This window comes from Lepidochelys kempii, chromosome 8 (genome assembly GCF_965140285.1).
Source record: "Lepidochelys kempii isolate rLepKem1 chromosome 8, rLepKem1.hap1, whole genome shotgun sequence".
Classification (NCBI taxonomy): Eukaryota; Metazoa; Chordata; order Testudines; family Cheloniidae; genus Lepidochelys; species Lepidochelys kempii.
In genome coordinates this window covers 64,166,170-64,180,744 of record NC_136387.1, presented here as the reverse complement: position 1 = coordinate 64,180,744, position 14,575 = coordinate 64,166,170, and the positions used below count along the sequence as shown (strand labels likewise).

General features: G+C 38.9%; 1 protein-coding gene across 4 annotated transcripts in view; it reads left to right on the top strand.

Moving 5' to 3' along the window:
* Positions 1-14,575, top strand: part of DENND1B (DENN domain containing 1B) — a 244,789-nt gene that overhangs the window by 132,431 nt on the left and 97,783 nt on the right. For all 4 annotated transcript variants that reach the window (XM_073356748.1, XM_073356747.1, XM_073356749.1 and 1 more), the window contains 2 exons: positions 85-138; positions 4,259-4,369. In XM_073356748.1, the coding sequence (XP_073212849.1) occupies positions 85-138; positions 4,259-4,369 (165 nt within the window). The remainder of the gene's footprint in view (positions 1-84; positions 139-4,258; positions 4,370-14,575) is intronic.

Genomic DNA, 14,575 nt, shown 5'->3' with positions numbered 1-14,575 from the left:
TCTCTCACACACACTCTCTCTCTCTCTCTTAGTCTCTTTCCACACAAAATATTAATTTTGTTTTCCCTCCACCCCATTGATTAGCATTCGTACTTCATTACTCCTGATGTAACTGGATTGCCAACAATCCCAGAAAGTGTAAGTATGTTTGTTTGTTTTTAAATATCTAACCAGCAGTGTTAACCTTATTCGATGGGTGTGGCTGAATTCAATTAGTAATTATGGTCTATAGCTGGGCCTACAAAGTTAGAGCCATATACTGCTTTCCACAGCAGATCTCATACTGGTGTCAATCGGAGGTTTTTACAAAGAATGAGGGGAGAATACAGCCTTTGTCTAATTACAGAATCTTTAGTTAGTGAAAGAACTACTGCACTGAGCATCATCCAGTGATAAAAAATTATACAAGGTATTTTTATGGCTACCATTTCTGTACATTGTTTGATCATTTGCACATTCAGTTACTCAATTTGTGTGTGCATTTATGGTAATTATGTATAGAAATCATGCCTGCCACTTATGCACCTGAGTTATTTGAATATCTGGCCCCCCAGAATTGCATATTTAAGTTCCAGAATTAACATCCCATTGAGATGAATGGAAGCAATTTATTTTTCTGAGTGCTGTTGTTGCAAGCTACCTAAGACACACGGGTTCACATTTGGAAGGTCATCTTGACAGCTCTAATGGTTAAAAGATTTTTCTTAGTTTAAATGAAGGTTTGCATTATACAGAATTCAAATATGTGATGGAGGCCAGATAAATACATTAAGCAGGCTGCAAATGTAGTGTCTGTGATCTTCAAGTGTGTGCTTGACTACATGTTTAATAGCTAGCCATTGAAAGCGTAGCTTATTTAAATAGCCCACCTTCTTTAAATCTTGCATTTAAATGTGGGATCAAGGGCATTCATGCTATAGCTGGCCATTTGCTACAGTTTTGAAATTATATCATCTTCCCCTCCTGCCCAGAAAATTAAGTCTGCATGGTGGCATGAAGAAATTATGTGATGCACATAGCAGAATATTGATTCACTGAAGTATTCAGATCTGTGCCTGTGGTTGATAGATGCTGTGGTTGTTGTGAAAGTGATGCGGTATACTTTTATACAGTTCACAGGAAGGAAAGGAAATGGAAGTAGAGGCGCCTGTCTCTACCATCTCTTTCCCACTGATTCCATTTGTAACTGTGTGTCCCATCCTTTCAGTCTGAGAAGAAGTAATAAGATGCTGTGATTTTACATGGGGAGTAAATAGATGGGGGCAAACCGTAGTAAATTAATAATAAACTGTAGTCCACTAATTCTTTGCTGTGAAGCTTAAAATATTGCAATGAACACTTACTTTTAAAATATAAATAAATCTGACATTTTTAGCAAAAATAAATAAATCTACATAGCAATGTAGAGTGCTTTACTGAAGTGAAGAGCTAGATGTACCTTTTGACTTTTCTGCAGCTTTAGCAACACAGAACCGCGATATAAATAAGATGCTATGCGTCCTTCGTAATTTAGAATCAATCCAGTTGTTATGGCACACATCTCTCAGATGGGATATTAACATGCTGTTCAAAGAGCCACGGTTCCTTTCTCCACACAACAATTTGGGTCCTAGCAGCCCCTACCTTCATCTCGTTCATCAGCTCTGAGCCCTGATGCCCCAGGGCCAGGGATTACTTTGTAGGCCTTCTCCTGGCATTTATGCAGTATGCCCCAATTTATGTGAAATTGGGCCCTACACAGTTGCATCCACATGCTTTGAAAATGTCAAGGCTTCACCTTGCAATTTTTACTCACTCTCCTTTCTCTACCCCATGCCCCAAAGTACAATCACAAGGGAGAAGGTGACCATTCTTACCCAAGCAAAATGTAAACAAATATTTATTTATTTAAGGTTTATTTGTAGTATTAGCCCAGTTCTGGTGAACAGGAATTTCCCCTCTCTCTTTCCAGCCCGGTGCAGTCTGGAAGTAATCTTGTTCCTGCTACCCCTTAGAGGAGGTGATTGTGTTTGGCATCTTTGTCATATGAAGGGAGGTAATGGCAGAGGGACTCAGCATCTTCTCTAAACGCCCCAGGATATTGAGGGCACAGGACCTGTGGGCCAACCAGTAGAGCTGAGAGTAACATTAATCATCATGCCCCTGCTCTTTTTGGCATTGTGAGAACCTGGCAGGGTAGCACACTCTGATGTCATAGCTAGACCAAGGGACAAATTCTACAGGTGTGGAATTGTAGGAAACCTGGAGTAGGGGGGAAGGTTTGACCATACAATTGGTTGGTGGTGATGGAATGTGAGATGGACTTCAGGAAGAAACTCTACCTGCACTCTGAGCCCCTTGGCTGGCCAGTGATAGCTGCTTTCCTGTTCAGTTTAGGACCTATGAAATTAAGACTCATCATCCCTGACCATGCAATCTGAGACTCCCCCTCTCCCTCCGTAATTAGTGAACCATGAGGTCAGACGCTGGGCCACACTATCCGTAGAGGCTGGAGAAACCTAACTGACAGCTGTGAGTCCCATTTGGGTTCCTTGTCCCCACCAAACATGGTGTACCCTAAACCGTGGGATTCAGCCCATTATGGAGTAAATGGTTACCCTGTATAGGTACTGCCAATGGGCAGCTGTCTAGTCAGATCCATTCTACCATTTCACATTAATAAAAATACTAGTAGCTGAAAGCCCGTACTGTTACAAAGGTGTAATACATAAAGTCATGCATATAAAAGCTGAAAATTTCTGAGAACGTTGACAGTGACAGACCACAAATCCCAGGTAGTGGTGGTGTGTGTGATTGTGTTGATTTTCATTTGGTGGGGGTGGGGTTGTTCTGGAGATTTGTGTTGTTTCGTGCAGCTGGCAGATCAGAAGTGTGTACTACAGTGAGGGGTTATATATATTTGTAGTTACTGTATGTGCTGGTTCTGTTGTTGTGTGCGTTATTCTACAGAACAATGGCATCTGGGTCAAATAATCCACCATCTGTGTAGTCTCCTTCAGACAACCAAAGATATTGTTGTGTGCATATTAGCTGTAGAGTAAGGCTAATGATTGGTTGAGTTACCACTGATATCACAATGGTCTAGGACAGAGGTTCTCAAACTTTTGTACTGGTGACCCCTTTCACATAGCAAGCCTACGAGTGCAACCCTCCCCCCCTTTATAAATTAAAAACACTTCTTAATCTATTTAACACTATTATAAATGTTGGAGGCAAAGCGGGGTTTGGGGTGGAGGTTGATAGCTCCCGACCCCCCATGTAATAACCTCATGACCGCCTGAGGTGTCCCGACACCCAGTTTGAGAACCCCTGGTCTAGGAATCTTGGCATAGTATACGTACATGCCTTACCAGCTGGATGCCACATGGGAATAATTTGTCAAGTCAAAATGGCTGAGAACTTAAAAATTTGACAATAACAGACCAAGAATCCCAGTGATGAATGAACCTGGTGATATTCTTAACAAGAAGTGCCCTTAGCAACACTGGTAGCTGTTCCCAGTGCTTCACACCGACTCAACAGACATTTTAGGCTTCAGAGTGACATATAGAGTGACATATCTGGAATCTTCTTATACGGATTAAACTTCTTGGTTTATGCATTAATGAGGAGGAATTTACTAACGAGACAAAGTGAGTGAGGTTATCTCTTTTACTGGGCCAACTTCTGTTGGTGAGAGAGACAAGCTTTCAAGCTTACAGAAATTGGTCTAATAAAAGATATTACCTCCCCCACCTTTTCTCTCTAATATCCTGGGACCAAGATGGCTACAACAACACTGCATACAACGAGGAATTTACTAGTTAAATTTATTAGGGTTGGTATTAAGTCTTTGTGAATGCTTTTGTATATATTTTACAAAGTAATGCATTTTAAAAAATTGTAATGTATAGTCACCTAGGGCCCATGATGCATTCATACTAAAAACCCAAAATATAAATAAAAATGAATAGCTGTTTTAAACAGAACTAGCACATATTATTCCAAAGTTTCCATGTTTCCAAATTTATTGAAAATACAAAGTTCCCCTCCACCTAGAAGGATAATTAAACATACAAAATGAAGAGATGATCTTAAAGTTAATTTTACTTTGTGTTTAAAATGGCAAGGAATTGTATGAATGCAGATATTTAATGAACAGACACGTTTCTCTGGCAGGATTGATTTTCATTTGTATTGTAAGAAATTTTATAAATAATGTAAAAATGTTCCAATCAATTACTGTTGTTAATATATGTTAACATTTTTATTTAAACAGAGAAATCTTACTGAATATTTTGTTGCTGTGGATGTGAACAACATGATGCAACTTTATGCCAGTATGTTGCATGAGAGACGAATCATTATTACCTCTAGCAAACTAAGCACTGTAAGTACTTCACACATCTCCTTTTAAGTAGAATATATTGAGCACTTCATAAAAAGACCTACAGACCTCTGCAGATTTAGATATGTTCCATGTGTACTTGTAAGACAATATCTACATACTTTTTTGATATATGGTTTTAATCTGGCTCTTGAAGTACCAAAGTCTGATTTATATAAGACCTACTCAGATACATTAAGTCAGGTTAATTATTTTTTCTTATCAGGAGATGAGAGTTCTTTAACTCTCCAGAGTTCATTTCTGTGCCTGCTCCCTATAAAGAATTCTTAAGGGCTATTATAAGATCTTTATTATTCACTTGTGGCTTATTCCATTGGAGCTACTTGAAGGAAATCAAGGGGCCATGATAATAGCTGCTATCCTAACCAGGTAATAGGTAGATTCATCTTTGTTGCAGAGTAGTGGTTTGGGGTATATACTGTAATAGCTCTGATTTGGAACAGCTCTTGTGGCTGATAATAATTTACAACTCAAAATAGCATTTTTATTACAGGTTTTAGGGTACTGCCCACATTGAACTGTTTTTCCTTATGTCAATGGGAAAATGAAAGAATGTCTATATTTGGTTACAAAAACATATCTAAATATTCAGATATTCTTTTGTTTTAAACTTTGAGATTTTCTTATAGTTTGATGCAAGCTTGAGAGGTTAACTCAGGTTGCAAGTGACTATAATTTTACAAACCAATTTGTGTCATAGTATATATTTGTCATTTAGTAGCTTTAATCTTTTGTTAAAACTCAATCACAGAAAATCCTTTTATTTCTTTTAAGTAGTGCTGTATAAAGCCTTTTGTCTGACACATTTTCCATAGTAGTAATTCAACATTACTAACTTTACTGAAGAGTAAACGAACAGTTTTGTTTGGGAGTAGGATTTAGATGCAATTTTAAAAACACAATTTGGAGCAACTTTTCAGAGGGATATAGATGTACTATTATGTTTCTAAAAACAAATTTCTATATTATGTAATATTTTTTGAGAACTCAGAGAATATATGGTATATAAAGAGTAATTTAAATTCCATTGAGCCAAAAATGTTGTGTGGGAAAAACCCTGTGTTGCCAAAGGATGCTAGTAAGTAGCAGCAGTTCCTACAATTAAAAAAGAAAAAGAAAACATCACAAGTCCCCAAATATACAATTTGTGTGGCTGCTGCATTGTGCAGAGTCCCACATGACTTTAGTGGGTCTTAATGCAAGCACATCAGTTCGCATGCCACAAGGTGCAGGAGCAGAGCCAAGCTAAATAACCCATAAATAGTTTGATCTTGAATGAGTGATGTGCAGCTTTTAGAAAGCAGTTGATGATGTAAGTACTGTAAGCTTGCAAAAAAAGATTCTTCTATTTAAATCCCAGTGCCTTTGACTTTTAAAAGCTAGATCTTCTCCGTTAAATTCAGACTAGGCTAGAATCACCCATTTCACGCATACAGTCCAATAGTTATTTCAGTTTATCTAAAATGCATCCATCAAGAGTAGTGCATGTACAAAACTTATCAATAAAAGATAAGCAATAAACAGTTTAAACTGATGTTCAAATGCAGAAGTCCTCCCAGCCTCCCCTACCCTAAACCAACATTTCACATCATCAGCTTCCCATCACTTCACGCATCCTTCCTCCCTGAAAAAGCCTAGGAGAATAGACGAGCATCACACCATGAACAACAAATTTGGACTTTGTCAAACCGTGAGGGAAGAGAATTCTAAAATGATTGCTCCTTCACAGAAAACATCTTGATCCTCACCTTCTAGGCTGGCCAAACTCTGACCTATATTCTGAAGTCCAGAGGGGTTGGGCAATAGGTAGCATTAAGCCATCTTTGCAACTCACCAATCCAGCTGCATGCTTGGTCCCTGATAAGAGATATAATAGCCATAAGGGTCCAGTAAATAGCCCCAGTGCTGCTGTAGGAGAAGAGATGTGTAGGATGTGTGGGGTTCCTTATGCCCCTATAAGAATCCTGTATTAGTCAGTTAAGCCAGGTTTAAGTCTGCTTTGTCCTGGAAAGCTTAATGGGATGTATAATCGGACCTGTTTTTGCTTCTAGCTCCCTCCCGTTTAAGACCAGGGCTGTTAGCCTTAGTATCTCAGTTGATCTCAACGGCATAGTAAGACACTGTGACCAAGGAACCTCTTAGTGCCAACTGGCAAGGGGCACGTAGGAGCTACAGGAATCTCCTGAGTTTGATATGAACATTCTAGTTCACCAAAGAATGTCATGTGAGGTCTCAAATAAAAGCCAGTGTCACGTGCATCATCAGTATCATTGTGAAATGCATGTGCAAATGTTGTGCAAGAAATGTATGTGTATATATACAGAAAATATGTTCTTAATGTCTGTGTCTAGGAACTGGTCAGCAGCAGAGGTGAGAAACAGATTCTCTGTCAGACAACAGATGTATTTCCATCTATCTTTTTACATGTAAATTGAGTATGGTCTTGTTCACAATGGGTCTCCTATCACCAGTCTGAACTGAATGCAAATGAAGGATTGTGAGCACTTCAGAAAGAAACTAACTGAGGTAGAGGGGGAGAGAACCTTATCTTGAGGTGCTCTTCAAAGGTTTGCTGTATTATATTTGGGGGGCAAAGAAAACACCCCTGTCGTCCTTCACTGAGAAACTAAATGTGCAATGAGTTTGCTTCATGACAAAGGGGTCTCAGCCAGAATTGGTTGAAAACACTGTAGGGAACTTTGGGTGAAATAAACTTCTTTAGACAGTAGGTTAACCTGTTACTTTGAATTTAGTTTCTAGAAAATGAATCATGATTTTGTTTTATATGTAATCATTTGTTTCTAATATTTTTACTCTCTATCACTTGGATCTCCGTTTTCTTATAATAAACTTATTCTTGTTTTCATTATAAATGTATTTAAGTGCTTTGGTACTAAGTGATGATTCTGAGTTGAAACTTGCATGCTGGTGTACTATTCCTTGGGGAACTGCAGGCCTGATAATTTTGTGAGTGTTTAGTGGATGAACCCTCAGGGATTGGTGTATGCCCGTTGCTACCTGTACAGGGAGAACAAGGCCTGTGGGGGTCTGGAAGGGCTGGGCAGCTGTATTCTGAACTATCTGAAGTTTCTGATCAGTTTTAAGATGCAGCCCCATAAAAATTGCGTTGCAATAATCCACTAGTGAAGTGACATAGATACTATGGTGGAATCTTCACCAGAAAGAAAATGTTGCAATCTCTCGACCAACTATAGGTGAAAAGATATTCATGTCCAGATAGTAATTGAGACCATCCCAAAACAGCTTAAGATACAATAAAATCCACAAGGTGTCAACCCGAATAACAGATTTCAGACAAATTCCCATGAATGATGGAGCTGATATCACTTCCTCAGTTTCTTCTGGTTATTTTTCCCAACCTACCAACAATATCAGAGTCTTAACTGGATTAAATTTTAGTCAGCTAGCCCATTTCCAAGGCATAGTACTGGCAAAGACAATGTTCCCTCTAAATTTTCTTTGTATTGAGTGGGCTATAAACTCCATTGAGTGTTACATTTTTGTCTTTGGGCAAGCTTACAATTTATTATTAAGGACAAAAAAAAAAAAGAGAGAGAGAGAGAGAGAAATCCCTCACAGAACTATGTGAGAGTATACAAAATGGATGGCAATTGCTTTTTAGAAAGATTACATTCTAGTGTATAAGTGAGTATTTCAGGACTGTTTAAAGTATGGATTATGTAAATATGTAGTTAAGGACTTGAAAACATGTGTACTACGATAGGGTATCATGTATATGTGTGTCCAGGAAGTTTTAAAGACATGTATTATTGTGGAGTAGTGTGCCAATAGTTGGACATTCAGTTGGAATGCTTGAGACCTTCTTTCACATCTAGTAGCAATGACACCCATGATTAAGTTATGAGCTGTTGCTAATAATAATTTTGTTCAGGATTCTTAAATTTAATCATTAAACTTAGGATCATAGATGAAACTAAAAATACCACATTTGGCATTTGTTGGTACTCTGGATAACTGTACTCACAAACAAAATTGATTTTTGCCATCTTCAAGCAGTAATTAATAATAATACAAGAAAGGAAAACAGTCTCATAACTGATATTTGAAAATTGGCTACTGTAATTGTTACCTAAGATATTTTAGGAACATCTGTGTCACGTTCAGGAGCCTCAGCCCTCGAGAGAGCCATCTTACCATCTCCTCCTAGGAGCCCCTATCTCCCCCAACCCAACTCCTTATCCCTCCCTGTTGCGCTGAGAAGTGGGTGCTGAGATGCCCTGTCCTGCCAAGGGGGGGGGGTAAGCCCATCTGCTACCTACATCCTATTTCTGCAAGTGCTGCTCATTGGGGGTAACTTTTCTTTCTTGCTGTCCCTCGCTGTCCTGGGATTTTCCCCTCTGCCACTCTCAGGCAGCACATCTCCCTCTTTCTTAACCGTGGCTCCTACCCTGTCCCTGATTTTACCTATCTGCCTCTCTCTTTTCTCTGCTTGCACCTGTTTGACTCCCCTGCACATACAATCTGACTTCCCTACATAAATTCAGGCCATCCCTCCCTTCCAATTTGCTCTCTCTGCACTCTGGTATCCCCCATTAATATCAGGGAGCCAATTTTAGTTCTGAGTGAGGGAAGAGTCAGCAGTGGCTTCAGCAGATGTTACTGAGCATGCTCAGATTGCCCAACCAGGATCAATAACAGCAAAGTAGCAAATCATGGCAGGGAGCAGTTTGTGCCGCTACACCACCTGTGCTTCCAGCAATGTGATATATGGTGGATACAAAACAGTTGCTTGGCTGTGCATATGTGCAGTTTCCAGGGAATGTTGGGCAAAGGACTTGGTAAATTGGTCAACTGCACTAGTGAGGTCTGATAAAATAGAGATGTAGAGTTGAGGGTCACTGACATAAGACTTCAGTACACATTGCCTCCCCATCTCCCATAACAGCCTCTCATACAAATTGAACAGGACTGCTGGTAGAATTACTTACTGCTGTACTTTACTGTTTTTTTTTTATATATATATAATCACTCTTCTAAATTATTCTATCAAAACTATTTTCAATAGTTAAGAATGATTAAATTTGCTTTTTGGTATGATTAATACATTGCTTCATTAAAATGATTGACTGCTGGATTTAAATATGCATGTGTCTTAATAAAAATATTCCAAATAAACAAACAGTCTCTATTTGAGTGATGTGTATGCTAGATTTAGTTCTCTTGGCTATTGCATGTATAAAATAGTATTTTGTTGACTGTGCTGAAAAGGTATCCTTTTGATATTTCTAAATTAAAGTTTGATTCTTAAGCAGATTTATCTTTCAAAGGTAGTGATATCAGATGCATTTTATTGTTAAGGGAGTTGTCCCTTATTTTGGGGGTTAACTTAATACCAAGTGTTTATGACAGTTCATGAAGACTGGGTTGTGATGTCACTTTCGAGTTATCAGCTCTGTTTCGGTTCACTATCTCAGGGCAGTAAGGACGGATAACAAAAGGCATAATTCAAGGCTTCGCTCAATCTCTCCTTACCCTTCTTTTGTGGGGGATGCAAAATTACTTGAATATATCTGTAAAAAAATTCTTTTAAGTCTAGGACTTCTCTGCTATAAATTTGATGTGTTTGTTGTATTCAAGATAAAGGACTGGCCCTGACATGAAAGCAAGAGAAAAATACGATATTGCATTTATAAAGAAGGTTTACTTTGAGGGAGGGAGTATACAGAAGAGAAGGTTGAATCATTAAGTTATCAATTAGCCTTTTTAATTGGTGATTGTACCACTTGCATTTTTAATCTAATTTGTTCAAATAGGTTTAATGCAGTGAGACGCTTGCATTTCATTCCCAACCAAGCAGGTTTCTGTTTTGTATGCATCTTTTCATAATTGCAACTCTGTTTAATCTTTTGCATGTTTCTATAAACTGATTTGCAAGGGTTATTCCTCTATTTTTAAAAACTCCCTCTGCTTGAATTTTAATAGCAATCTGCATGGTGAGCACAAAAAGGTGTAGGTGGAAACTTCCCTGTACTCAATTCTATTATAGCTTCATGGTCATTATTTGCCCTAGCTGTTGACTCTTTTACTGGTACAGCTTTCCAGCTCCCTTTAATAATATGGTTGTTATCAACCTTGCAGCTTGCTTGGGGTTTAGTATTAGAGTGGGCTAGATTCACCTAGCCTGAGGATCATGTTCTGTAAGATCTGTTTGTAGCAAAAACTACAATTTGTAGCTTTTGAACAGGTATCTATAAAAGAAAAGCAAATTACGCTTTGGAATGAGTGAACGAAACAATGCGTGGGATATATTCAGAGGTGATTTTTGTTGTTTCACTTTTACTGAATAAGGAGGACTGGTTTAAGATGTCATGTTAAAATATTGAGTATTTTTGTATATTAGTATTTTGGCATCCACTGTTATATTTGTATGAATTGTTTTATTAATTAAATGGGGATATAATAGTTTTAATGCAGTTTATTTTTTATTCAATCTTTCCATAAATTATTAAGCTAGAGTGGAAAGCTTTTCTAGTAAGGCTGAGCGAGAACATTGATTTTATGCATGCTGTAGGCAGGCCCTAGATGTTTAGGCCCCAAGTGAACCTGCTGTGGTAGTCTACCAGAACATCATACCATAGTCTCATGTATTCAAAGCAAAGGAATAAATCATGATTTTACAACAGTGCATCAGTTGACTTATTGCTGTTTTGTGACCGGAGGTAGGAAGGATTGCTGTTTAAAGCCATGTCATCGGTTCTCAAGTCAGTCAAGCATGAAGGCCTGTCATATGCCTCTATAATTGTACCTCACCAGACTTTCTCTAACTAGTCAGCTGGGGCTGTGCATTTTGTCTCAAACACCCGGCTGGCCAGCGTCTGACAGGAGCTTTCTCATCATGCTGTCAGTAATATGTTAACTAGAGTGTATCTTTTGTGGCCTATGTGGCAGGTGGAAAGGAAGCTTCACTTTAAAGCAGATGTCTAAATGTTATCTCCATTTTGACCAATATTTGTTTTAGCTAATACCAGCCTGATCAGTCTGTAAGCGCTGTAGTTAAAGTTTTGACTTCACTGTCTGTGAGCCCTTTCTGGAGAAGCTCACATATAAAGGAATGCACTAGGAATTCTTTCATTATGTTAACAATAGATGTAACTGTTTTTTGTAGGTATTTGACTGTGGGCTTTTCCTTGCTTTTATGCAAAGAGAGCAGCCCCACTCAGTTACTGAATACAGTATAGTTAGTTGGATTGAATGGGGTCTTTAGAATCTTGTTGAGTCCATATGGATTACTGTTACCCATTAAATTCTATTCAGTTCCCTTGCCTTGACAGTCATGGTATCTATAGTCAACCAGGGACTAGGAAGACAAGACGACAAGACTCCTTTAAGGAGTAAACTGAAGGAGCCAAAACAGTACCTGGGGGTCAGCTTCAGTTGTGCCCATATGCTGGGGGAAGGCATTGGCATAGGAATTGCTATGATGGCTCTGTGCCTGCAGAGTGATCCCCCTGCACTGGGGTGATCCTCCCATGGCTAGTTATACCAGCTCTTTAAGCAGATTCTGCTGGTGACGCAGTGCAATATGGCTGCTCTTCATCTGAGAAACTGATTGTAAACTTTATAGCAGCAATCATGTTGAGAAGAGTTATCCTGATAATTCTATGCAAAATACAGATTTAGGATGAAACTCTGCTCTCAGATATATGCACAAAATTCCAATAAGGTCAGTAGGGTGTGTGTGGACATAGCTGAGGGCTGAATTTAGCTCTGGAAAGTAGGAAAGTGATATTAATTTGTTATCCCATTCATAAAGCATTGCAAAGATTTAACTGATATTAAGCGAATGCCCAGAAATCTCATTAAAACACACACACACCCCATTATTACCACTGTTGGTGCCTGCAAAAAATGATGAACAACAGCATTACAAAAACAAATGTCATTTTACAGGTGGGGAACTGACACACACAGAGGCTAAGTGACTTGCCTAAGGTGACGTCAAAAGACCTGGGCAGAGGAGGGAATTGAACCTATGATACAATAGGAAGATGAATGACACTAGAGATGAATTGGGGAAAAGCAGTGAAGCCTGTGATCAGGAATTATGCTTTTGACAATTCTGGTTTTATCTGACTAGGTTGAAGTTGCATAACAGTATTGTAGTTTTTCTCCCATTACCTGCCATCTGTATAGAAACATAAATAATAGTACTATTGTGCCTAAAAATAAGAGCTTGTTTTTGTTTCAAGAAAGGGTCATGATTCAAAGGTGGATCAGCAAATTACCTTTTTTAAAAAAAACAACACCATCTGCAGTTTAACACTAAGACAAAAAGAAAAAATTCCTCGTCTGACTGGGACTCCTCCTCACTTTCCATGTCCAGTAATCCCTGGCAATTCAGTCAGGACTGCCAAACAAGAGCACCAGTAAGTGCCAGATATAATGGCGGTTTTTGTGGACCTGGGCTGAAGGTCAGTGAAAAAACAACTCCTCTTCAGATGCTGAGTCACTATTTAGCTGGGCCATATTTGGACTGGTGACCTAAAAGTGGAATGCCCCAGATTCCATTATGAATTGCCAGAGCAATCAGGTCCCTTGAAAAAACTATTACTCAGTTGATCAGTGGCTGCGTAAAAGTAGGAGATTTGATCAGTGCCTGAACTGAACTGGTATATCACACTGGCACTTTTTGCCCGCATACCATACCAGCAGTATTTAGCTATCTGCTTTTTCCTACTTAGCACAGCTCCTCACCCATCCCATCACTTCTCTTCCTCATATTCACTATTGAAAAGATGAATTACAACATAGCCAATGATGCTCTCTGGTCTTGCTTGCAGTAAATAAGTCACTTGTCAACTATTCACAATGATTGTTGTTCCCTGCTGCTCCTTAATTAGTGGACAGCAGGAGAGCATGCCATGGAGTTCCTCTACTTTTTGAGGGAGGATACAAAAATTATTCTTGGGAATTCCCCCTTCAGAGGGGAGAAACATATGCAGACCCCCCTTGTTTTACGGTAGAGCCACTCCTTTTGCATAGAGAGGGGAAGTAGTGCAGGGGGAGGGGGAGAAAGGAAGAGGGAGAGACAGGATTATCGGTGAGACAGAAGGTAGTAAGAGGCGGGAAATGGGTGAGGAAACCTGTGTGTGGGAGAAAGAGAGGTTAGGGGAGCCGGGAAAAATTAGGGAGCGATTTAGAAAGTAGGGTATAAGTGAGCAAGAGGGGAAGGAAGGATAGCACATGGAAGTGGAAAGAGTACAGGGAGACTGAAAGTGAACATTAGAAAAGACAAAAAAGTGAGAAGAAAGAAGTGGTAAGCGGAGTTAGCTTTTTCAAGATTAAAGCAGCACCAGAATGGAGAGACATTCTTTATTTAGTCTAACACTTAAGGGGACACTCAGTTTGAACTTGAACTTGTGTTAAACTTGACTAATATTTTTCAAAACACTCTTTTCTAGAGCACCCTTTAAAATATGTTCTAGCTTGTTTTGGAGGAAAAACATTTTAAAAAATTTACAAAGAGCTGGTCTCTGCTACCCCTTATGCCTCCACCTCCACTTATGCCTAGAATGGTGTTTTGTGCAGGCAAATAAGCTCATTTTTCTCCTTCCACCTGCTCCTTTCTGGGCACTCACCTGCACACTGCCTCTTCAATTTCATTTTCTGCTCTGCTGCTATTACTGGGAAACATCCCTTTCTTGAGCTCATAAGGCTCGGCAAGAATTGTGTGAGCTCTTCTCCCTTCCAAGGTAGTATACAAGGGTGATATCACCATGCTGCATCATGAGAGAAATAGCAACTGCCCATCAGCAATACAATGAAATGACTGTAAACAAAATGCTGTCAAATGCACAGAATAAACATATTGAAAATACAGATAAAAAGAGGACAAAATTTGAAAAACAGGAGGTTGTTTTTAAAATATGCCTACAAGTTTAAACTTAATGTTTTCATGTAATTTATTCAAAGTCCAACATTTCATTTTATTTCCTTGGTTGAAAAGGTGAATTTAAATAGAGGGGTCTGATCATCATCCTTGAGGTGGGATTGGGAGGGAGACAAACCATTAGGCCTATGGGACTTTGAGAAAGAGTATGCCAGTGCTCATTTCCAGACATGACATTCAAAGCCACTGACAACATTAGAAAATGTTTTGGGGAATTAATTTTTAATGCTGTAGCTCATATGGTTGATTTTTTTAAA